Consider the following 25,843-nt stretch of genomic DNA (forward strand, 5'->3'; position numbering starts at 1 on the left):
CCTGACACGTTCCCACACAGGACACTGCGGCACAAGCTCTTCCAACCACACAGAGACTCCCCTGCCTCCTGCACTCACCTGGCTCTTGTAGCTCTGCCTGGCACTAACGGTGCTATGTGTCTGTTTGTATCTTAAGAGTCTGAAAACTGCTGTGTGAGACTATCGCTATCTAAGGGTGGCGCTCGCAGAGCGGTGTGTTTCTGACGCCTCTCTGGGCACACCGTCTCCATTTCCTGCCACCAGGGCTAAATTTAGACACATCCCCTTTTAGCTGGACCCCCCCCTCCCAAGGTGCCTTTGCCCTCTTTTCTCTTGCCAGGGGAGTTGGGGGTTTGGAGGGATTGGGTTTTGATTTGGACCAAGGACAGGAAGGAAATTCATAAGGGGGGCACTTAAGTACAGTTTGGTAGAAGGTTTTGGTAGAGGACTTTCAAGTGATGTAATCCTCCTCTCGGAAATAAAATTAGACCCTATAAAAGACATTTATTTCTGAGTTCAGGTGAGGAACTTTCAATCTGGCGCCCTCTGTAAGTCTGATGTTTTTTTCTTTTGTCTTTTTTTCAGTTCTGTAAAATTTGGTGTTCTGTTGAAACCATCATATATAAAATACTTATGGTTCTGTTTGCTTTAGCATGCTATTAGGAGGCAGCTAAAAGCCCCAGCCAAAAATCCTATTTGTTTGATCTTTTGTCCGAAAGTTCCCACTATTAGTACTTCCTACTGTTAACTGTAATAAATGTCAGCTTTCCTTTAAAATCATAGAATGTATAATAAATGGATGTAGTCTCTGTGATGTCATGCATCTGTTTTTGATATGGGGTTTTGAAGCAAATAGTAGGCAGAAGCCATATTGGAAAAAGGACCAGCTTTGAGCCTTCTAACTAACAGCTATAGAGCGCCCATATGTCCATCAGCTGAGCTGTGTCTCTGGGTGGTTCAACTCGTAAACTTAATGTCTTGTAAACTGCTGAGTATTGATACAATTAACCCCTGTACACTGTTTTGTTAGCAAAATTAGCAATTCAGGTTGAAGACGTTTTTTGTACCAGACTGTAAGGATGCTAATTTCTTCTGTAAAAATCATCTATTTTTGCTCTGTGTGTATGTGGTTTGTGTTATTTCCAGAACCAGCCTCAAGTGGACACAACTGTGACTTTTGGGACTTTGGCATTGCCTCATATTTTTAGACCAGGGGTTGGTGCTTGTTTGAAATAAGATGTCCATTAGTCAGACACAAGTGGCACCCTCTGATCAGAAAAAATGAAGCTTGTGCAAAAGTGCGACAAACTGCAGTTCCTTGAGTGTCCACTAGAGGCTGGCTGCAGAAACACCGGCAACCACATACACATCAATTCAAAAAAAGCAATTTTTTTTTCCAGCAAAGTTTGACATGTATACAGCCTGGTTTAAAGGGTCTGATTATCTTTTCTCTACAAGCACACTTTCCAGGGACAGCTTTTTTCATAACTCATTGTTTCCAAATTATTCAACTTATGACTTATACCCGTTTAAAGACATGGCTGACTTGACCGCAGGCGGGTAAAGACCTGCCTCTTTAACTCATCCTCACTCAAAGAAAGCTAATTCGAGTCCAACTTTTTAACATGGCATCTGCCGAAGATAGGCTTCAAAACTCTGTATCAGAAACAAATGGGTGATGTCACAAACATATATTACACAGCCTACTGTCAAACTTAAGTTCTTCAAAGCACTAGATCACTTCTTTACCAGATGACTTGTAAACCAGGTCATGTGTAAATGAATCCCAAACCTGACATAAATAAGACATCTAATCCATTAAAGGCAATGCTTTGTCCACAGGGGGCGCCAAAATCCACACAAGGGGTTGTGTACTTTCTGTTGGAGCTGAAATGGTTACCATCTCATCAGGGATAATGCAGACATTGTTTTTCACTTCCAATGGAGCAGAGATGGCGCTAACACTGGAGAAAATACTGGTTGATATTTTTCAACACTCGTCATTTTTCCTTTAACTGACCTACTTGATGGCTTTGCAATAGTTGCTGTGACACAGCAGCAAAGCCTCTATAGGGAGGAGGAGGACAAGGAGGAGGAGGAGGAGATGAAGGTGCACATTCTGTTCTGTACGCCTGCCACCGAAACGATACATTCATGACCCGATTTAGACGCATTGTACTCAGCCTGGATGAAGGAGAACAGGGGTGTTTGAGTGTGCTGGCACAGATAAGCTGAGCCAAAACCTGTACATTCACACTCCAACACACACACACTCACAAAGTCACACATCACACAAACACAGACTCAGTCATACACACATACAGCAGACAAAAACAGCTCAACACAAGGCTTTCTGTGAAGTTATTAGCTCATATGTGTGAAATGTGACTGTGATTGTCAATTTTAGCAACTGGCAACAAATGCACACGACTCACAACGCAAGCACACAACTCTGCAAGTTGACACCCCACAAAGGCATGTTGGTATTTTGGAGGTGTGTGTTTCTCAGTGTTCAGACTTCAGCCAACACTTTTGGGAAAGCCAAACCACAGCAGTGTTACAAAGCCTCTTATAGCCCCTCTCTCATTTAAAAGGAACGCACACACACTCACACACACACTCACATAAACTCTTCAAGTCTTGTGAAAAACCAGCAGCTGGAAGCAATACAGCCAAGCGCCATAAGGGGTCAGTAGGAGGTCAGGAATCAGCCAGTGAGAGCGTGGTGACCACGTTTGAGTTTCATTTACAAACACTTCCCATCTGCATCACTTCTCCCTAAAAAATATCCCTTTACTCCTGGTATGTACACTGAGTTATTCCCATAAACTCTTATAAGTGGTCAAGAATAATGACACAGATGCTTAATCTGATGGACATAGCAACATATCACACAGATTAGAAAACCTCTCTGATAAAACACACTAAAACAGATAAAGCAGATCCCAACAGAGGCTTTTTAAACAGTTGGCATCAAAAAGCACCATCACCCTGAGGCCTGTGATAAACAAGGACGCATTCAAAGGGGAACAACATTTGTAGTTTGTTATTTTGAGCACAACTTGCATACAAACATTATCTATTCAAGAGCAATATGTCAGAGCAGGAACAAAGACAATATCTAAGATAGTTAAAGCTGACAAAACTGTCGACTTTGAAGCTTAAAGGCTCTGTGAGGACTTTATGCATTATCTCACTTTTATTTTTTTGCCTTTTCATTGATTCCATAACTCAAAATGAGATTATTGGCACCAAAATGATTATTTGTAAATGCTATTTCTTGGTTTCTGTGGTCCAGTTGGACTTTCCTGTGAGAACACTACACCTGCCGGCAAAGATGAGCAAATGAGAAACAAGATCTGTGTTTTTCTCTGCTGAAAAGAATTTCTGTCATTTCTTTTCCACAGGAGCTGGACTGACAAAAAGAAAAAGTGGGTCTCAGCAGAAGAAAGCTGAGCAGGAGAGTGATACAGCACTGGCTAAAACATGGGATTAGCTGTTTGTGCTAATGTTCATTCCCAAATCACAGTCAGCAGTTATTCTGCAGTGGTCTGTTCAAACTTGAGAGTCTATCAATAAAATGAAGAGCGAGGTTACGTTAGCACTGCTGTGTCACTAAATAAATATATTACTCACTGCCATGGATTCTGAAAAGGACTGTAAAAAAGATCTGCTCTCCATTTATTTGCTCCCAAAACAAGAAACATGGCTGTTTTCCAAACCGCGGCTCTTTGATACACTCATAAAACTGATATATTGTTGCAAACATTGGGATCAGTATTGATCAATACTTGGGTGACGAGATTGATACTTAAGTTTCAGCTTCTTTTCTCTACAGGCACTCCTCTCAATCGCTTATGTGCTCGTAGATAGATAGATAGATAGATAGATAGATAGATAGATAGATAGATAGATAGATAGATAGATAGATAGATAGATAGATAGATAGATAGATAGATAGAACTTTGTCTCTTCTGCAGTAGGAAGAGAAATTTGTCTTTGACACAGCAATTTTAAACACACTTACAAACACAAATCTCGCTTTGAAAATTGGAAATATATTGATTTTCATTTATGTCATTTCTGTTCTGTTGGGTCTGTTTTGTAGTAAACTACTCTGGTTTCCGGTTTCAGAAGTGGAGCTACAGATGATGTTTTTTTTGCCTTTATCATAAACGTACAATTATTTTAAAACAAGCTATGGGCAGATCTTGGCCTTTTAGTTATTTTGTGAATCATATCACACAGAATCATCATACTTGATTTCTAATCTTACACCAAAAGTTATATTGTTAGCTGAAAATTAATCTGTAAAGAATTTTTATTTTTTACAGCTGATGGAAGAACATTCCTATGTTATACATGTATGGTTTAAAAAGTGAATTAGTGGTTTAATGAATTTTTAAAGTAAACACCACTTTTACGACTGGAAGTGACAAGATTTACTGGTGTTTCTTCACTTTATGTCACTTCTATCTCACAGACCGACTAACGTTAGTGTTGTTGTATTGTAGTTATATTGCGGACTAATTCCAATAGATGGCGGTAATTCACTAAAACCTGCCACCCAAATTGACTAACAGCGTTAGTGCCATGCCTTGTGGGAAACAGTATGCTAGGTAGACTGGTCTGTTGCATACTGAGAAATTTTCCTGGATCGGTAGGACATCCGGGGATTTTTGGCATACTGCAGATTTTGCAAGTTTTCACATACTGACTACTACATATTGAATTTTTGCCAAATTAGTAGGCACTAATCGTCTAGTGGTGGATGACGGTGCTCATGGGAAACTGAGTCTCTATCCCGGGCAACACTTCCAGTTCCTGCCAAAGGTGGCACTACAAACAATGTCAAACAAATAGTCCTCACCGAGCCTTCACTGCATCTCCAAACTCTGGATAAGAGTACTATCTATAGACACTTGTTTAAGAAGGGATGCTCCAATATCAGAAAGTTAAAGGGAATTAAAGGGAATATTTAACATTCTAATGTTACAAATATATTCACAAAAAAAAAACCTCACAAAAGTTGCTTTCATTGACTTACTGAGAAGACTTAACACCCCTACATTGCTGGTGTCAGTGTGCGATTAACCACAACATGAAGAGCTCAAGAGAGAATAAGGGCCTGTGTCCATTAACACAGCAGTGTCTCCAGGTTTCAGCACAAAAAAACTTTTAGGTCACCTGAAGCAACACAAGGCAACAGTAGCTGCAGCTAGCATAAGCAGCAACGAAAGAACTGCTGAAGAGCCAGTTCAAGCTTTTGCATCAGCTCCAAAAACAAAAACCTTGCATCCTTGTTTCCAAGCTTTTGGTGGTTCAGATATTACTGGTCTCCTTTCACTTGACGTACACACAATTTGTGTCTCTTCAGTCTTACCTTTCACATCCTCATCCTCCACGGTGGTGTTGCTGCTGTCCGACGATTCCTGGAGGTCAGAGATGAGACAATCAGTTTGGCTTCAAAGATGATAGTACACATATCTGTGCTGAAAACACATGATGAATTAGATCCATAAAACTCTGACCGAAATGTTCACAAAAGAGATTTACACAGGTGAGAAACAGGGTGATTTTAAAGGTCCCATAATATGCACAAATCACTTTATTAAGTCTTTTAGTTAAATTTGTGGATACCCCCGCACCCCCTCCCTGCCCACTCCCCTCCCCGCTGCTGGAGAGAAATCTCTCCAGCAGCGGGGAGGAGAATGCCGAAGTTGAAGAGCCGTCACTGCTTTGTTTTTGGCTGTAAACAGCCACATAGTTGCGTGCACAAGCTTCCCATCTCAGAAGAAGACAAGACTAAGTGGCTAGAGTTCATTTATGAAGGAAATGTGCCAGCTACACTCAGCAAAACTGTGCATGTGTGTGCTAGTCACTTCAAGGCCGACTGCTTTTCCAACTTTGGACAGTAAAACAGAGGGCTAGCAAATAGACTGGTCCTGAATCCAGGCGCATTACCAACCATCTGCCAACAAACCTTGGACCCTGGAAATGTGAGTATTTTATATGCTGTGTTCTGTGGAGCAGAGCTTTTCCTCAGTATCCCCCCTGTCTATGTGTTAGCTTCAGGATGCTAACTTTAGCTGCAGTTAGCCTGTTTTTTTAGCCTGTAATCTTATAGTAAACGAGCTTTGTTGTTTTCTAAACATTGTGCACTCAGAGCTCGTGGTGCCGCTCTCAGTGACGCAGAAGAGCGGGGCAGTATCAGCGGTAGCTCATTTACATATGAAGGTCACGCCCACTAAATCAGAGCGTTCTGAACAGAGGGGCTATGAGAGCCTGAAAACAATGCTGCTGTGCTTGATTTATTGGCTTTTTGGACCAAAACATGTTACTACCATTTCATGAAGACATCAATGATCCATATTAAACTGCAAAAAGGAGCATAATATGGGACCTTTAATGCAGAATGCATTTCGGCTCGCCCCCTGCTGGCTGATGGAAGGAATACAAGTTTAAGGTGCTTCACTTTTGATAACATGACTGTAAGTCCACTTCTAACAAACAGTCCACGCTCAGTAGACAGGCTAGCAAGAAGAGTAATCCTTTGTTGATCAGTAAAATATTTAACTCTTAAAAAACAGCGACTTGAATTAATACAGGTTAAGTTCACAGACACCAAAAAGGGCAAAACCACTTCACAGTTTAATGCTGTTAATGTCAGAATCATCCAACTTCTAAAAAGTCAAACCATGCCTGCAAAACCATCATCACAGTGGAGCAACGAGTGACTGAGTCAAAAACGTTTTCCCCTGAAACTTCTTGTCTCCTACTCCTTTCTAGGAAAGTTCCTCTGTGTCATACCAGTGGGTGTGTGCATCACATCATGCAGAGCATCGTGCTCTTGTGCTGGTGCTCTTCTCTATTAGGATCTGAGAGAAACTCAAAGGTAAGCAGCTCTTTAAATCTGTCCATCTCTACGTCTTCTCTTCACTTTTTTTTTAACTTTCTCAAAGGAGGAGTGTGCCTGTGCTCTCCAATTAGCAGACTAAATGGGCCTAAATTCCCCTGCATGTGGAGGGGAGTGTGGAGACTCAATGACCTCATCAGGAAAACACACGTGCCAGAGCAGCATCACGAGCACACAAAGCACTACAGTTATTTCACAGCCATATGAAGAGCAGCTGGTGACCTGAGTGAGGAGGAAAGTGTGTGTGTCTGAGTGTGTGTGTGAGTGTGATGGAGAAAAGGGCAAACACCAGATATTAGATATAGCTCTGAACATGTGATCACACCCACACTTTGTTTTCTTAAGTCTGAATCACAGAGAACTTTTCTTTGTAACATTTTGCATCTTATTCATCTTTTCTGCCATCCCTCTAAACTCCAGGCCAGCTGAACACTGAAGTGAAGCAAAATACTCCTCAAGTTCATCCTGCATCCTCTCCCTTGATATGAACCATCCACCTCTTACCAAAATCTACTGCAAGTCTTTTTGTTGTGTTTCAAAACCTGGATGTTTTGTGTGCATCAAGACCCAGCAAAAACAGCTCACAGGGGCGTCAGAAGTGTTGAAGGGAGCTTACTGCAAAGTCATGCAGGTTCATGCACAACCTCTGAACACATACACACTCTGACATTCACACTGGGGCCCTCACTGAAGACAGAAATGTGTGTGTTTTGCGCCTGATAAACCTGTGCAAATGAGACATCCTGTAAGTCATGATGCACGGAAAGGGGATAAATGCACTATCTACTGCACTGGAGAGCAAATATCTTCATTAGTGTGCAGTTGTGTTGTTTGCAAACATTTGAATAATGACCCATGCTTTGTTTTGGGTCATGAGCACCATTACCCACTGTCGTAGTGACTCTTGCTCAGGCATGAATTTGTTTTGGGTGCTGATGAACAGAGGACAGATTCTCATTTAATCACTACTTTTCTTCCTCCAAGAGGAACTTCTTATCAAATATAACGCAACTAGGTAAAGTGTTAATTTATAGCAATTGTCTGAAATGTCAAACATCATTTTCAGCAGAGAAAAGGATGTTATCTGCTTCTTCCAGCTTAACTTTGCCGCCCAGCAACGAGGTTGGATCTATGATTGAATAACTCAAAGAATGAATAAATGACAGTTTAATGTTTAAATGTGCATTTCTTGGAGAAACTCAGAAACTGCTACAGTCTGTATAAAAACAAATATTAAGAACTTAATAAGTCAAATCAGTTTAAAATAATTTTAGTTTTAGTCACTCTTACACTGCAAAAAACTGAAGTCTTATCAAGTAATTTTGTTTTTTTTGGCTTAGAAAATGTCTTTTTAGACCGAGGGGCCGTTCACACGACAACAGTTTTAGGGTAAAACGCAAAAGTTTTGTTGTGCTTCAGCCTCGCATTTACAAGCAAACAGCATTTCAGCTGACCAAACTTTTGAAAACGGCCTCCAGAGTGGGATTTTTCTGAAACGCTGCCGTGTAGACAGTAAGCCAGTGTTTTCAGTGGAAACGCTGACGTCACACTCCGCTCCTCATGAGCGTATTCAACAGTACCATCGTTACGATCGTCGTGGACTACCGTGTTGTGCTTGTGCTGCTCAATCCACTGTATCTGCTGACTGTCTTTATACAAAATAAGCATCTGTTGCTCCACTTTTGCACTTAGCATTCCCCAATACACCAGATGATCGGCTGATGCCCATATGTCCCAAAATGCCAAATATGTGCCCCGATAATCAGACCGGCGGATAATCAGTCCATCTCTACTCTTTTGGTCGTTTAAAGCACAGTTAGCTGGAAAAACGTTTTTTTTTTTAATAAAAACACTATGAGTCGTTTTCTATTGACTGTTTTATTCATTTAAAATTCTAATGATCGACACTTGTTTGACTTTGATGAAAGTAGACGAACTGCTGTCATATTCCAGATCCTTGCACTATTTAGCAAAAATCATTTCTACTTTTAAAGAGGCATAAATGTGTGTGTGTGTGAGTGTGTGTGTAAGAGTGTGTGCCCGGGTCCCCTGGGTGGCATAATGAGTCACAAAAACACAAATCTGCACAACGGGGGACTGGCTAACGAGGTGAGCAACATTTCCGTCTAAAAAGAGTCATTTATCTGAGCTTAAACTGGAGATATAAACACACACGCACACAGGCTTTCACTCTCCACACACTTTTGCAAACCCTCGCTGTGGTGCGCTCACACGGATGCAAGATGAAAAGAAGGATCAAAGGAAAGGAGAAGATGAGGAAGAGGAGGAGAATGACAAAGAGGGAGAAGAAAAGGTCAGGACCCGTGGGAGGGGGACATTGTGTACCTTCGTCCCGTCCACTGGATTATGGATGACGGTTGTTTGAGGTTCCTGGAAGAAGAGGATGAGGATGGACGAGGATGAAGTAGAAAACAGAGAAGAGGGACGGGGAACAGAGAGAGAACAGATTTTGACACAACAGTTGATTGAAATAGTGTCAAATATGGAAAAGGAGGAAAAAAGAAACAGAGAAACAGCGAGAAAGAGAAAGATGTGAATGTTAGAGGAGGAGAAAGAGCTTGTTGAGGCTGACAAAGGAGGGAGGGAAGAATCCTCCAAAGCCAAGTGAGTGGGTGGATGAGCTGAAAACCGTAATTTGCAATCAGTTCTGATCTCCGCACACACACAAAGAGCAGGGCAGCGAGAGCACTGAAACACAGGATAAAGTGTGTGCCATGAGTGCCCCTCACCCACATCTTCCCTCTCATCCACAAATCAAACAGCAGCTGCTGCAAAGCCTCAGGAAACAGGGAGTATAAAGTTGACTTAACCTCAAATTATGAAGGATTTTACCAAGTGTTGAAACTCTTTTCTCCTTCACTCTTTCTGTGAATTAATGACTCGTAAATGCCTAAAACAAGTCGTGGAACCAGCGAGCGCAGCCCTCATAATTGGACTTGAATGCAGCCTCCACATCTCTCAGGGCGCTGGCACACCCAGTGATAAAGAATACGACGCCCCGCTGGATAAAAACGGGTTGTTCTGTTCCTTCACACTCCTCTCAGCAGAGCAGGAAGACACTGGCATCAACTCAGGATCCCACTCTGAGAGAAATCCAGTCACTTCGCAGGATTAGCTTCACATAACAACTTTTCTTTTTGTCATATTTTTCAAACAAAGCTACTACTCATCCTCTCAACACACGCTTACAATTTCTAGATGAAAAGCCTGATTTTTGGCTGCGTTACGTTTTAACACCATCAGAGTCTCCTTTCACACTCAGAAGTACTGATCTGAGACAGACACAGACATATTTTCCCTCCACAAAGCCCTAAAAACTCTCATTGGATGTACAGTACTCTGAAAAATCTCCTCTACCCCCCAGGAAGTGACACCTCAGTGACGGCCAATCGTCAGTTTTTTTTTTTTTTGATGGCGGTGTCGTCATAGCAACTGTCACCCAGGGCAACTTCTACTAGAAGATGATGATGATGATAAGTGAGAACAAAGTACCTGGGGTTTGCAGATCAAAAGGCGAGGGTGGGTGCTGAAGGTGTCACAGCATCGAGAGGGGGAAGGGTTTAACCGTTACACATGGACACAAAGTTATCGTACATCAACACTCTGCTCCTAAAGGAAGATCTGATCACGAGGGAGAGTGGAATTATTTTATTAGCAGCGTCTTCTAACTACATCTGCTCAGTTTTAACCTGGTGTATTTTTTCCACTGTTTGTCTTAGTGTGCGAGTGTGAGCTCTGTCTGTTGTGAGGATCTTTGTCTGCATGTCTTCAGATGTCCTTAACATCCTTTTACTACACAGCAAAAAACTGAAACCTTATTAGGTGTTTTGGTCTTATTTCAAGCAAAAAATGTTAAATCATACTTGATATGAGTCACATATAATTGGAAAATGTCTTTTTCAAGTTGTTTAAAGACAAAAACAAGGTCTGAATTACTTTTTTACAAGTTAAAAAAATCTGCCGATGGAACAAGAAAAATTTGCTTCAAACTAAAATAAAGTCTTAATACAAGTAACTTTACTCTTGCTCCTACAGGGAGATCTGATCACGAGGAAGGGTGGAATTGTTTTATTAGCAGGGTCTTCTTCTGTGGATGGACTTACTATATCTGATCAGTTTTGACTGGTGTATTTTTTCTACTGGTTGTCTTTGTGTGCGAGTGTGAGCTCTGTCTGTTGTGTGGATCTTTGCACATCCTCAGATGTCCTTAACATACTGCAAAAAACTGAAATCTTATCAAGTGTTTTTGCCTTATTTCAAGTAAAAACTGTTGAATATACTTGATATGAGTCACATTTAACTGGTAAAATGTCTTTTTTCAAGTTGTTTGAAGACAAAAATAAGGTCCGAATTACTTTTAAAAAGTAAAAAAAAGTTTGCCAATGGAACAAGAAAAATTTGCTTGACACTAAAATAAGGTCTTAATACAAGTAACTGTTCTCTTGTTCCATTGGCAGATTCTTTTTTACTTATTACAAGTAATTCAGACCTCATTTTTAACTTTAAATAACCTGAAATGAGACATTTTTCTGGACTGGTCAGGTTAATATGGCTCAAATTAGTCTAAAAAGTAATTTTCTACTGAAAATGTTTGCCCCCCCGCCCCGTGGACAAAGTTAAACTCTTCTCTATTAGTTCTTGGCTTTTTATGTGTAAATAGTACTCCCCGATGAAAAATAAAGCAAATCAAACACTTCACTGTGAATGAGTTGTTAAAATCTGCAATAGCAGTAGACTTCTACCTGATCCATGTTCAGTCCATCTCCATTCCAGTCTGGCTCTGCACTCACTCATCTGCCAACAGCAGACCCAGTTTGGAAGTCATTCCAAAAAGCCTGAAAAAGTTTTAAGTGTCGAAAAACACTGATATGCCTTCAAAAGCAGTGGCATAAAGACTGGCCAAAGAGTGACGACTTGCAGCGGGATGTATTCTTCTCAAACAGCTGTCAGCAAGTCCATCACAGCTGGGGTTCATCTTATTGTGGATGGAAGGTGAAGCAAAAACAGTACGGGTGCTCCACCAACCAGAGACATTTAGTTTGTGGGCCCTGCCTCCTCTCCAAGCTCATGGACATGTGTAATTTAGACCCTGGTTCCTCTTTTGATATTTAAAGACAGAAAAGACGCCTGAAAAAACCTGACAGTGGGGTAAGAAAATTTGTTTCTCAAGTTTCTTGAAATAAGAATATTCTTTTTTAACATCCTAACAAAAAATTTAGGTTTCATCTTTGTCGTGAAATAACTGTAGATAAAACATTTTTCTGGACTCATTAGGGAACTATGACTCCTATTAAGTCTCATAAAACCATTTTACAAGAAATAAGACTTAAATACTCTCTCAGATTTCAGCTTTGACTTTCTACCATCCAACCTAAGAGATTTCCAAACCATCAACAGAAGAAGAGCAGTTTCTAATCTGGGGAATAAACTGGAGTGCTTCTCTGGCTAGGAGGACACTCTGCAGACCTTTGCACTGCTAACATAGTGGGGAACTGAAGCAGAGAGAGGAGGAGGAGGAGGAGGAAGAGGAGGGGGTAAATTGCTCTGACAGCCCCAGCAGGCATTGGCTGTCTGTTCCTCGTTGGCCAACTCGCACTGACAGAGAAAACGACATGGCAGCCCAATATCAAACTGAGTTCAAGTCACAGAGCATCCCCATCGTTCCACAGGGAGATGTTTCCTGACACCACCTGCTGGTTTGAGACCTTTCAGACGGCTGTGGTAAAGATCAGCCACAGACATACAGACAATAACAGGTAAAGGTGGTGGAGGAGGGTGGAGAGGAGGAAGACACATACAAAACACACACACACACCCACACAGGTGAAGGGGGGTTAGGAGGTAAATACCAGAGCAGGTGAAGGGATGTTTCCTTTGGGGCTGGTGACTATGCTGTTTTTGGTGCTGTTTGTCTGGGGCTGTGCAGGAGAGGAGAGGAAGAGGAGAGGGAGGAGACACAACCAGAGTGTTAACAACAGCAAGAGGTGGGACTGTGAGTGTGTGTGAGTGTGTGTGTGTGCATGCAGGTGGGTGATTGTGAAGTGTTACTGTTCTTGTGAGCATGCTTTACTTTGGTGTTTGATAATTCAGAGACAAAATTAAAAGTAGGTTGCAATTATGACATAGCTGTTTTTAAAACCAAGTTGCCATCCTGAAGGGACTGTAAGGAGCTTTCACGTTGTGTTGATTCTAGTGACCCCTTTGGTTGAAATCCGCATTAGGGATGAAGAGTGATAAGGTCATGTTTTGATTCACCAGCCTTACACACTGATCTGTAAGAGATAGTAAGTGACGCTCCGGGTGCAGCAGCATCACGACGTCACCTTGACTTAGATTCATTCAGATGTCACATCACGCTGACATTTGGCCATAATGTTTCGTCTTTATGAGCTACGATCAAATGCTCCTTTGAAGACGGGACATGAAAGAGCCACTGCTTCTTCTGGCTCAGTTCAGTCTCATTGATATTTGCATTAAATCTACATCACATTATGTGTACTCCTGTTTTTAAATTTATTAAAATTTAAATGTATAAATGGGTGAAAGTCCTCAGCCAAGCAAACAGCATCATTATTAACTGTGTGACATTAATAAATTAAGGTGATTTCAGAGATACAGCCTGACTATTGAAGGGATAGTTCATGTTTTTAAAGGATAATTTAAAAATGTTTCATTAAAATAAGTGTTTATGTGATAGTTATTACAGAAATATTTTATTAATAATGCTTTAGTCACTTAATCTAAGTTTTCTTCAACTTAAAGTGCACGACTGTACCATTAGTTCATCATCGCTACAGTAAGTTCCTTAAGTATTCCTGTGTGTGTGTGTGTGTGTGTGTGTGTGTGTGTGCATGTGTGTGTGTTGGGTTTTTGTGTGTGTGTGTGTGTGTGTGTGTTATATAATTTTAATTCTGAAAGCCACTGGGCTTATTCAAGAAAGAAAAGAAAAACAGAAGAGGAAACAAAAGAAGAGGAAAGGAAAGGTGAGGAGAGAAAAGAAGAGGTGACAAAGAGAAGAAAAGAACAGAAGAGGAGAGGACAAAAGAAAGAAAGAAAGAAAGAAAGAAAGAAAGAAAGAAAGAAAGAAAGAAAGATAGAAAGAAAGAAAGAAAGAAAGAAAGAAAGAAAGAAAGAAAGAAAGAAAGAAAGAAGGAAAGAAAGAAAGAAAGAAAGAAAGAAAGAAAGAAAGAAAGAAAGAAAGAAAGATAGAAAGACACATAAGACAAGGGTAGATGATGGGAGAGGAAAAAAAGGGAGAAAGAATATAAAAGGAAAGAAGATGAGAGGAGAGGGAAGAAAGAGGTAAGAGAAGAGAAGAAAAAATTGAGAGAAGGGGAGAGAAGAAGAAAGAAAAGTAGTAAAAGGAAGGGAGGGAATGGAAGAAGAAGAGAGGAAAAAAGAGGTGGCAAAGGAAATGAGGAAAGTAGAGGAGAGGAAAAGAAAGAAAGAAAAGGAGAAGAGAGGAAGGAAAGAGAGCGAAAGGGGGAAACCAAGAAGGAGAGATGAGGGGAGAAAGAAAGACAGAAAGACACATACAAAGAAAGAAAGAAAGCAAGGAAATTTCAAAAGGAGGGAAGATGAGAGGAGAGGAGAGGAGAGGAGAGGAGAGGAGAGGAGAGGAGAGGAGAGGAGAGGAGAGGAGAGGAGAGGAGAGGAGAGGAGAGGAGAGGAGAGGGAAGGGAAGGAATAAAGATGGAAGGATAGGAAAGTTGAGTAACAACAAAAAGTTGGGGGAAGAGAGATGAGGGGAGAAGAAAGAAGGAAAGAAGAGTAAGAAGAGAAGAGGAAGGGAAAGAAGATGAGAGCAGAGACAGGCAGCAAAAGAGAGAAGGAAAAGAGAGAAGAAAAGAAAGGAAAAAAGGAGGGTGAAGAAGAGGAGAGGTGAAAAGAAGAAAGAGGAGGAAAGAAGAGAAAAGAAGAGGAGAGGAAGTGATACAACTGGAAAGAGGGAACAAAGAGGAGAAGAAAACTAACACAGCAGCAAAGAGCGCAAACATACCACACAGAGCGTGCACACAAAAAGAACAGACACGAAAAACACAAGCTGGTGAAAGATGACAAGTAGCTGACATATAGACACTTAATACACACAGACACAGAGTTAACTCACACTCACACACACACACACACACACCTGTGCCCACATAAACACACATATGTCAAATCAACCAAAGCCTCTGACGGCCTTCACTCTGCTGCCTCAGTGGAGCAACAGGAAACGTTTCCCTCTCAAAGAAACGATCAGCACCGACTATCTCTGCTTTTGATCCTAGTTTTGTTTTACGTCCCTACAACATCTTGTTAAACCAAAAAGAAATGTACAGGAACAAGACCTGCCTCTGAGATCACAGAGCGTCCCTGACAGATCTGGAGCAGCATCCCTGGAGTAACCGTGATGGAACTGAAACATCCCGTCTCTATTACACTCTCAGAATAATGTCAGGGTTACTGTCAGGACAGGACACTGAGGCTGAACATCCTGCTGAAAAAGGCCCTGCTGAAAACCTGTGTGCTGCTTCATAACGTAAAAAAAGTACAAGAAGAGTAGGAAGGTGGAAAAACAACCACAGGAGTACAGAGGGAGAGCAAAAGAGGAGTGAACAGACAAAGGCATAAATAGCATGCTCACCATGTACTGCACAGTAGAGCTGGACTTGCGTTTCTGTCCTCAGGCGATTGATGCATGGATGGAGTTATGGACGGATGGATGAATGGATGGCAAAAGAAGCAGGGAAGAAAAAAGAAAACGTAACCGATGACAAAAAGTGAATGAACTGGTACACAGCAGAAGACAGATCCTGTCAAACCAAAAACTTGTTCACAGTGATGGCAGTGCTGCTTCAGATCCTCAAGGGCAGGATCAGACCTCTCCAGAGCAGATCATCTTCTCTCATGGGAATAAGACTTTCAAGAAATGTTTGCAAAAAGAAGAAAATGCAAGAGCTTAAAAAGAAGCTGCGGCGGTCATCAAGAGGAGCAGAAGTCGAAGGATTGAGTAGATCGAAGAGGAGCAGTGCAGGCGGGAAAACTGAGACCAACAGGTTAAGAGCATTTGGCCACAAGGAGCAAGATTGGGAGCATGGAAAATATCAAAATGAGAAAAAGAAACATGTATTCTTTGACAATACTTAAATATTTTAAAATCCTCACCCACTCAGCATCTGTCTGGTTTTTACATGTAACATTTACAGAGCATCAATAATCTATAAGAACATTTTGTGGACGCATGTGTCACTTTGACACTCAACTTTAGTTTCATTTTCCTTTTTTGTTTGGGTTTAGCATCCCAGAAAGAGCCTCATGTTTCATCTGTAAGGCTCACATTTGTCATTAAAATCTATGTGGATTTCAGTTAAAGACTCAAAATCTGTGAGAGCTTGACCAACGTCTCTTAAAAGAAGGGCTCAGGATTACTTTGTGTCCAAGCAGTAGTGTATTCAGACATAGCTGTAGCCCTGGCAAATGGCTACTGCCTTGATGCCTTATTGCTCTACTACCTGGATGTAAAGAAGCACAGATGACAGATGGTTGCTGGCAGTGCAACGCTCTGTTTTAGAAAACGGAGTGAAAGTTGTTTGTAGGCTGTGTTATGAGCCTGCAAAAAGGACGCAAATGTGGTGTATATTTAGGACATCCTCAGGTGTCAGAAAAAAAACAAAGTAGTATTTTTAGATTTAAGTTAGAAGTCCAAATGAAAAGGCATATTAATCTGATTCCCAGACATACATATGTTCACATATCTTGTTTTAATTCATACCTTTACTATTCTTGCCTCTGACAACTACACTGAGCATGCATGTTTCTTGGTGTTAGTCCATTTACATAAACACATTCTTTCTGGTTTTGATTGCAGAGCATTTCAAAATAAAAGTCCCATAGATCACAGAGGATTGTAGCAATATGATAAGTTGCAACCTGTGGCTCTGAAGCCTCATGCGGCTCTTTGGCTCCTCTGACTAAGCAAAATTATGCATTAACAAACTAGACCAACATGAAAAAAAAAAAGACGAATCTGGAAGGAAACCCAGATTTGAATTCTGTGTGGATGCATTTATTTAACTGCCAATGTTTCGGCTTAATATAAAAGCTGGATTGGTGGCAAGACATTAGCAAACAAAACGAACAAAAAAAAAAATGGACGAGTTGAGCAATATGATCAATATCTGTTATCAAATTCAAGAAATCTTTCAAAATTTTTAAATATTTGTCATTTTTGTAAAATTTAACTGTTTTTTTTATTTTAAAAAATGTCAGAAATTGTACCATTTTTTTTAAATTTCACAATTTTTTAAATTTTATTTCTATTTTTATTTTTTTTTCAAATTCAATTTTTAAATATTGTTATTATTTTTTTTTGATATTTAAAATTTCTGCAAATGTATTTAGATTTATTAAACCAATACATCACATGTGCTATTAAATAAATTCAAACATTTTGTTGTTTAGTTACACACTATATTTTAACTATGTACAACATTTTCCACACTTTTGTCTGTTTTGTTAAGATTCAGTAGATTTTGTGGCTCTGGAATGACTTTAATCTAGGTGAGCCAAAGCTAAATGGCTACTATTAAAGTAAAGTTTGCAGACCCCTGGTTTGACCGTTTCACGGTACAAATGTTCAAACACAGACCCTCAGACCAAGAATCTGGGATCTGAAGCTTTTTCATCTGAGACCTGAAGATGTCTTAACTGTACACTATGTTTAAGGATGGTGGTGCTAGCTCTGCTAACCCAAGCTACAGTCAGCAAACCAGTTCAACATCACTGGCCTGCGGACTGTGATCGTGTGTAAAAAAAAAAAGGCATCTTAATGAAATTGAGCTAAAAGTTGACTGTTGACTGAGTCTTACTTTGTTGGTGACATTGTCCAGGCAAAATAAGTTGCTCCAGGGCATCTCTAGTTTTTACCATCACACAACCAGATTTAGGTATTTTGCAATTTGAAATCTAAAAAGTGAAACAAGCTGATCTCCAAATCCTAAACCAAGGATGTGACTCAACATGAACCAGTTTTCATTCATTAATTAACCTATTTTTATTACGTTCACTTGTTTTTGGAGAGGAGGAGGAGTCGACAGTGCTTTTGTTCCTGTGGTACATCAGCTTAGTTTAAAAAAAGGAAAGATTTGTTTGACAAAATTCAAACTGACTCTGTGTCTTCTCAACTGTATGATTCAAATCATCCAATTTCCGGATGTGGACTGAGCAAGTTAAAAAAAAAACCTTAGAAAGCGCCTTTGAGGTTTATGGTCAAAGCAGCGTATCAGTTTTATGCAACAGTATCACTGATGTATATGCAGCAGAATGCAGAAACTCTGTGAAATAAAAAAGATTAGCTGCTCTGAGTGTTTCATCAATGCAGGAAATGCTGAATGGCTTTTGTTGTAAGAAAGTTGGCAGCACAGACGGGTGATTGTGGTGTGGAGTTGGTGCCAGAGAGCGACCGCCTGCCCACTCTGAGCAGGTGCTCCAGCTGAAAAGCGTCAGGTGTCACGATGAGCCAGAGGAAGAGGAAGGAGAGGCCGAGGAGAGGAGGTCAGAGTCGAGAAGAGGACAAAAAGGACGCGAGGAGGCAGGAAAGGAAGGAGGAAAAAGAGATCAGGGAGGAGAGGAGGAAATCAGGGACGGCGGTGAAGGAAGAATACGCCTTTAGAAACGGTTTGAGTGTGTGGGGAGCCTGTTGCTAGGCAATGAGTGCGCCGCAGTGGAAGTAAGCGTCTATTTCTGTCGTCTGAGTTTCCAGGGTCCAGACTGGCAGCTATTCCTGGAACCAGAGTCACATTCCCTGCTGAACCGACTGAGCAGGGAGAGAGAAGGGTGCACACACACACACACACACACACACACACACACACACACACACACACAGAAGCAAACTACACATACAGACACCCACGCTTACACACGCTCAATGTGCAGGCATGCTTACATCCTCGTGTGTGCTTTCATTCTCTTTTTTTAAATAACAAACAAACATGACGTTTTCTCTCATACACACACACACACACACACACTTGTATGTCCACGTGAATGTGCACAAGGCTCTGCCTAACATAATGTAGAACGCTGGAAACACATTCGTTTGTGTGTACACAATGTTCCCGGCTCCGTCGCACACTATCATGCATGCACGCGGCTCACGCAGATGCATTCATGAACGTTTTGCGTGGGATGTGTTACTGCAGGGTGTGTGTGTATGTGTGTGTGTGAACGTGGGGTGGTGAGAGATCTTCATTAGAAAGGATGAGCAGGAATTTGGGGTTAAAGACCAGATGGGGTGAGCAGGAAGAGGAAGCACTAAAAGAGGCAGAAATGGAGGAAGTGATGGAAAAACGAATGTTGAGAACTGACAGATGGTTACATTTAATAAGGGAGATGGTTTAATAATGCCACATCAAAATAAAAAGACACTTTCAGATGGATGTGCTACTTAAGGCTTGAGCTCTGGGAAGCGACACACACGTGGGGAGACATGAACAAGCACAGAGAGGCAAAGAACCCAGAGCAGGGCTGCGGCTTTTTTAGATTTTACTTTTGCACACTTAAACTGGTGTGTGTCAAGCAAAACAGCAAAAGCCAAGCAGCCCTATGAACCTTCACACACCATCTGATTGCAAAACAACCTCTACATGCATCACAAGACATAACACAAGACATTACACCTCCAATGACGTCAGAACAAACACGATGTGAGACACAAAATAAGTGCGAAACAGACGCATTCATCACCAGAGAAAAGAGAGCAATAGTAGGAAAGAGGAAGATCAGGCTGAGAAAGAAGAGAAACAGCCAAGAGGTAGAAGAGGAAGAGTCTGGAAAGTCTTGGAAAATAAGAAAGTGGAAATGAGGGAGAAGAAGGAAGAGATGTAAATCCTCTTACCTTGACGTCGGCCTTTTTGTTGAGCAGGGTCTTAGCTGCTGCAATGACAAACACAGGAGAAAACAGCCAATCAGAGGCAGAGATCAGCTGAGTTTTTCACATCTCTGGCCTACATTGAAGAAAGAGAACACATCCATTTGACTTTACAACATAAAGTTCTCCATTGACCTCTGTGGTGAGACTGTCTTTTAAAAAGTAACACCTCAGAGGCTGGAGAAGGAAGGGCACCTCAGCACCTCGGTGATAAACGCTCTTACTGTGTTTTACGAATGCAGCACTGTGACTCTTTAAGCTATATACACCCATAACTTACTCCATGCAAGGAAAACAAACACATCATTAATGGATTGCCTACTTAAACCAGTATGAACCACTATGGTGTAATTTAATGGTGTGTGTCTCTGCTCCGTCCTCTGTCACAGACTCAACTCTCCACACCAACTCACTATTGTTTATGTCAGAGAGACACAAAGGGAGGTCACCTGGCCTATGTTTTCTACCTGTCTCAACCTGGGGGTCTCAAACTCACAACACCTAAAGGCCACTGAGCCTCCAATCTTGTCACAAGGGGTCACTTCAGGTCCTCCACAAAATGAAAAAAGACGTCCAACTTTTGGAACAACTGTGCTTCTCAGCATGAGTTATTTTACAGCCATATTTGGCTTTTCTTGCTGAATGCTTGCTGTTAGACACCTGAGAGCTCCTCTTCTCAGACAGCTGGGCCACATTTGCTGTATGGAAGGTGGCCCAGTTGAAAACCTCAATATGGCTTGAAAATGGACTTTCACTAAAGCCCCTTTTCCACCAAGCGGTTCGGTTCGTTTCGTCTCATTCTTTTACAGGGTTTCCACTGACTGATCCAGGAACAGATTGCCAAATAACCGTGATGAGCCGTCCCACTCTTTGACACCCTTCCGTATGGGTGCCAGACTGAACCGATCCGCTCTCAGAAGGTGGAGCTACAACACTGCAGACCGTTGATTGGTCAAAAGAATCGTCACACTGAATTTCTCCTGGCGGCACTTCACTTCTCTGAAACAAAGCTTGATTGCACTTTGTATAAAAAAAGCCACATGATAATCACAAAGAAGACAAAATGCTGCATGTCTTCCATCGTTGCTCTTTGTTTACTGGGTCACGTTTTTCTTCTTTGTTGGATTTATTAGTGAGGTACACTGTGTTGCGCTGCTATGGCGTCACGCTATTGTTTAACAGATGCGCCTACCACGAGGGGGCACAGTTTGCTTTAGAAACGCAAACAGGACAAGGCGTACCAAACCGTACTGAACCAAACCAGACTGCTTGGTGGAAATGGGGCTTAAGTCTGGACCTGTTCTTTGATTTGCGTCCTTTCTTGCTCTCTGGAATACCTTTTTATTTTTGCATTGACAGCCCTTTTTTTTAACTGTGCAGCTTGTTGAGTGTGTTCATCTCCTTGACACTTTTCATAATGATCAACGTTTAGTTGAATAATGCCGCCTGAGGTTATAATCCTTAAGAATGGCGACTTTCTCTTTGCATGAGGCAGCTGTAATTCCTCTTAAACCCCACAGAAACAATCTTTCTCCCACTTCTTCCTGAAACATTGTCCCTGACATCAATCTTTCTTCAGCCTTTGAAAGAAACATCTTGGTATAAAAAAGTTTTGAGGACCATGGCAGATTGTGAAGTGTTTGTTTTTACTCTGCTTGGGTTCACATAGTGATTGTGAAGTGTTCAAGACGAACTCTGAAATCACACACTTTTTTTTCAACAGCAGAACGAGCCATGAATGTGGCAGGCCGGATTTCACCATAAAATGATATCAAGTGGCAGGACACATGAAATGGATTTGTGGACTCTATGTGGTCCACAGGCCGTGAGTTTGGGACCACTGGGGTGAAACAATGATGTAGTTTCTGTGACATCACTAAATGGTTTCTTGAGGCCTACCTTCAGTAGTCACTGTATTGAAAATGCTGACTTAACCTCACTTTTGACGACCTAACAAGAGGTGGAGAGTTAAAGTGGGTATTTAGCCTCCTTACTAGGAGCAACACTGTCCCCACATGTCAATCAAGCCAGCTCTGCTTCTAATTATACTTTGACTTAATTATGCCAAACTTGAAAAAAAAAGTTGAAAAATTTAAAACTGCTGATCAGTTATAATAATTCAAAGATAATTCACCCCTGTCCCATATTCAGTGTGTGCCAACAGAGACATTTCTGAATGAGTGTGTATGTGGTTTCTAGTGCTTCTGAAGCCGACCTCAAGTGGACACTCAAGGAACTGCAGCTCTTAGCACTTTAGTGGCTTCATACTTACAAGTTTTTTTGGTGTTGTTTTGTTTGTTTTTTTGTATGAATTTATTAACTACAAGGGCCATTAAAAAAAATTGTCAACATTTTTTTTATATTTTTTTCTGAAAAAAAAAAGGGCAGAATTTTGACATTTTTTTTTCAGAAAAAATAGTAATAAAAACAAAGTTGTGACATTTTCTTTTTCTTTTTTTTCAGTCACCCTAATTCTTTTCCATATCAAACACACTGTGGTAATACACTGTTTTCCAGATTTATTTTTTTTTGTTGTATCAAAAGTTGCTCTGTGTTTAGTCACTTTTTTACAATGTGAACTTTATTATTGTTGATTTTAACTAGTATTGCATGAATGTTAAATTCTGGTGTTGTGACAACTCAGGCAGTGAGCATGAATTATAAGAGAAAATGTGCTGGTGTGTGATGATTTCCTCATAATTTTCCTTCTAGTTTTGCTCCGCAGCCAAGAGATTTTCTAAAAATAACCCTCTCTCTGCGATGAATACAGAACCGTGTGTGTATTAAGGTCATTACGCAATCACAAGATGTGTAGAGTAATTGAAAATCACTACACAGACGAGAAATGTGCGTTCAGGTGATGTAAGAGGTTTTATAGATGGAGTAAGGTATGATGTGGTTCAGATGTCCAGAGCTGGACCACACAGTCCAGCACCAGCAGGATCAGGACACGTTTCAGAAATACAAAGACGCTGATGTTGGAACAGTAATGATTTGTTTGTTTGTCATAACTCTCTGGCCCTGAGGAAGCTGTAACAAAGATGGCTGCCATCTAAACCCAACAATAAGCCCTGCCTTAAAGAACTCAAGGGGGGTCTTAAAGAGGATTAGTTTTCAGCTTTGGCTCTAATGAGGGGTAATGAGGAAGCAGGGCAGGGAGGAAGAATGATACTGTAGACACGCTTCTCTGCTGAGCATAACACCCATAATCCTTTACAACACTGGAAGAAACACTCAGATTGAGAAAGACGGTCCACAGGGCATTTCCTTTGACTGCGCTGTTAAGAGAAGGATCGCAAGGTGGTCTGACTGTATCGGGCTGAAACCTTTGTAGAAGAACCCTGACCCTGTTGACTTTTTAAAACACAGGCTGGGATACCACACTTCTGCTTAATTTAGATCTATGTTTTTAAATCTGGTATGAAAAAGTGAACATCCAGCCTCTTACGTCCTGTCTGAAACTAAGACAGTTTGTTCTAAATTAAATTTTCCATCATAAATTATGAACAGACAACAACATTAGTCTGAGGAAATGCTGCCTCCTTTCACCTGCCAGTCCAAGTCCCAGAGTCCTCCCCTGTCTCTGACTCTCCTAGACCTCATCCTCTGTGAGACCTTTCAAGCGTCTAAGTGCAATTTCAAGTCCAATCAGATGCGATCACATCAGCAGCCAGACGAGTTACATAAAACACTATTTCTGGACCTCATGGAGTTTTTCTTCCTACTTTCTTTTCACTTCCTTCTCTATTTCTTTCTTTCCTTTATTTAAACTTCCTCCTTTCCTTCCTCCATTTCTTCTTTCCATTCAACCTTACTTTCTTTTCCTCATTTCATTTCCTTTGATGATCACTTTTCTTTTATTTCTTTCATTCAGCCTTTTTTCTTTCATTCCTTCATGCTTCCCTCCTTTCTTTTCTTATCTTCCTTTCTCCCTCCTTCCTTTCTCTCTTCATTGTGCCGTCTTTTCAACCCAGTCTTGGTTCCTTTCCTTCATTTAATCCCTTCTTCCTTCCTTCCAGTACTTCTTATTTTTCCTTTCTTTCATTCTTAGTCTCATTCAACCTTCTCTTATCTTTTCTCCTTTCACCCTGTTCCTCCTCCCTTCCTTTCATCACTCAGTATCTTTCCTTCCCGTCTTCCCTTTCTATCACTTCTCCTTTCTTTCACTCTCTTCCTTTCTTCATTCTGCCTTCTCACTTTTTTCTACCCTGTCTTCCTTCCTTCCTTCACTCCCTATTTTCCTACCTTTCATTCTTACTCTCATTCAGCCTTCTCTTTTCTTTTCTCCTTTTTCTTTCTTTCCTTCCTTCCTTCCTTTCATCACTCCTTATCTTTCCTTCCTTTCTTCCTTCCTGTCATATCTGTCCCTTATCTATTTTCATTTTTCTTCCTTTAATTTTATCCTTCATTCCAGTTCTTTTCTTCCTTTCTTCTTTGATTCTCCATTCTTTCATTTTTCTACTTTTCTTCCTTTTGTTTCTTCCTTCCTTTTCTTTCTCTGTAATCCCTCCTTCCCTTCACTACTCATTTCTATCTCTTCTTGCTTTTATTCTCCCTTCTTTTCTTGCACTCTTCCTTCTTTTCTTTCAACATTCCTATCTTTTCCCTTTCATTTCTTTATTTTTTCCTCTCATTTGTTCTTTTTTATCGTTCCTTACTGTATTTGTACTTCCCTCCTTTCATTGTTCCTCCTTTACCTTTTTTCTCACGTTTTCTTCTTTTTTCTTCCTACATTTCTGATCCCCCCCTCTTCTCTTTCTCATCTTTCTGCTCTTCTCCCTACAAGCTTCTAGCCCCCACACTGGCTGCTCAGGAGAGGAGTGAATTTCTTGTTGAGTGTTGTTGAGTGAACATTTCTTAATTGGAACAGAAATCCAATCACACAAAACCTCAGATCAAAGTTAAAGTTTTAAAGTCAAATAAAAAACACACGTAATCATGTGGATGGTTTATAGTTGTGCTGTTCCTCCTTTCAAAGGCTGGATGTGACTGAGGGGAAGAAACAGGGTCAGAATTATGTCAAGTTCATTCTGTCACATTCCCTGATGGCTCGGCAGAAAAGGAGAGGACATGAAATGGGAGCAGAGATGAAGAGCAAGAAGAGGAGGAATGGAAGTGATAAGGCTATTTTTCTGTGCTCTTTCCCAACATCATTATTCTGTCGGGCAGAGAACTGGATCTTCTATGAAACCCGCAGTCGAGGTTGCTAAAAATGGCTTAACTTCCAGAAGAAATCTCTGTGGGAACCTGAAAAATTAAAGGTGTCTTAATTCAAAGTGAAGGCGGAGAAGCAAGTGGTGCTCCTTACCTTGCCACAAATTACACATGAAGCAAGAAGAGAGAGGAAGAAGAGGTTAGAAACAAAACAACTGACTTATATTTCAGCTTTTAAAAACGCAAGATGCTACACTGTGAGGTCAATGCAAGGATGGGCGTGGATTCATGGACTCAGAGGTAAACAAAGCTGCTAAAATGAGCTTTAGTGAGCTCCAAGGGGATCACAGTAAAACTTCTCCAACCTTTGTTTTTATGCACGACATGCTTAAGTCACGATACGGAGAGCTCTGCTGGATAATGTTTGTGTTTATGTTTATAAATGAGGTTTCCGGTGAGGCAAAGTGAGGCTGACAGAAAGAGACAGCCCACAATGAATATTTGATTGGAGCCTTGTGGAGGCATGAAGTACACATAGAGGACTGAGGAGTCCCAGAGGTCCTCAGAAACAAGGACACTGCCACCACTTCTGTCTCCTTGACTAAACGTTCTTGGGTTCATTTCTGCACAACCAAGAGGGGACGCGCCCGGTCTGGTTAACAAATGTGACTCAGCCTCTCTGAGGTTTTTACTGCACCTGCCATCGCTGCTTAAAATACCAACAGACACGCCTTTGACGTGGTCTGTTTTTATCTGCAAGCATGTTCTGAAGAAACCTGAGTTCATATGGGTGAGCATCCTTTATTAAATACTGCTCAGAGAAGTCACAATGATGTGTTGAGACAGCCGGGGATGAA

At 41.0% G+C, this 25,843-nt stretch overlaps 1 protein-coding gene across 6 annotated transcripts in view; it reads right to left on the reverse strand.

Moving 5' to 3' along the window:
* camk2b1 (calcium/calmodulin-dependent protein kinase (CaM kinase) II beta 1) overlaps positions 1–25,843 on the reverse strand; it is a 99,045-nt gene that overhangs the window by 10,862 nt on the left and 62,340 nt on the right. For 2 of the 6 annotated variants that reach the window (XM_074670127.1, XM_074670126.1), the window contains exons 13-15: positions 19,800–19,837; positions 12,766–12,834; positions 5,363–5,411 (exon numbers count right to left, since the gene is read on the reverse strand). In XM_074670127.1, the coding sequence (XP_074526228.1) occupies positions 5,363–5,411; positions 12,766–12,834; positions 19,800–19,837 (156 nt within the window). The remainder of the gene's footprint in view (positions 1–5,362; positions 5,412–12,765; positions 12,835–19,799; positions 19,838–25,843) is intronic. The other 4 variants (XM_074670124.1, XM_074670123.1, XM_074670128.1 and 1 more) reach the window with 3 other exon arrangements.

The sequence above is a fragment of the Halichoeres trimaculatus genome, unplaced genomic scaffold, assembly GCF_033239565.1.
Source record: "Halichoeres trimaculatus isolate MK-OKI-2021-1 unplaced genomic scaffold, fHalTri1.1 fHalTri1_scaffold_5, whole genome shotgun sequence".
NCBI classification, from domain to species: domain Eukaryota; kingdom Metazoa; phylum Chordata; class Actinopteri; order Labriformes; family Labridae; genus Halichoeres; species Halichoeres trimaculatus.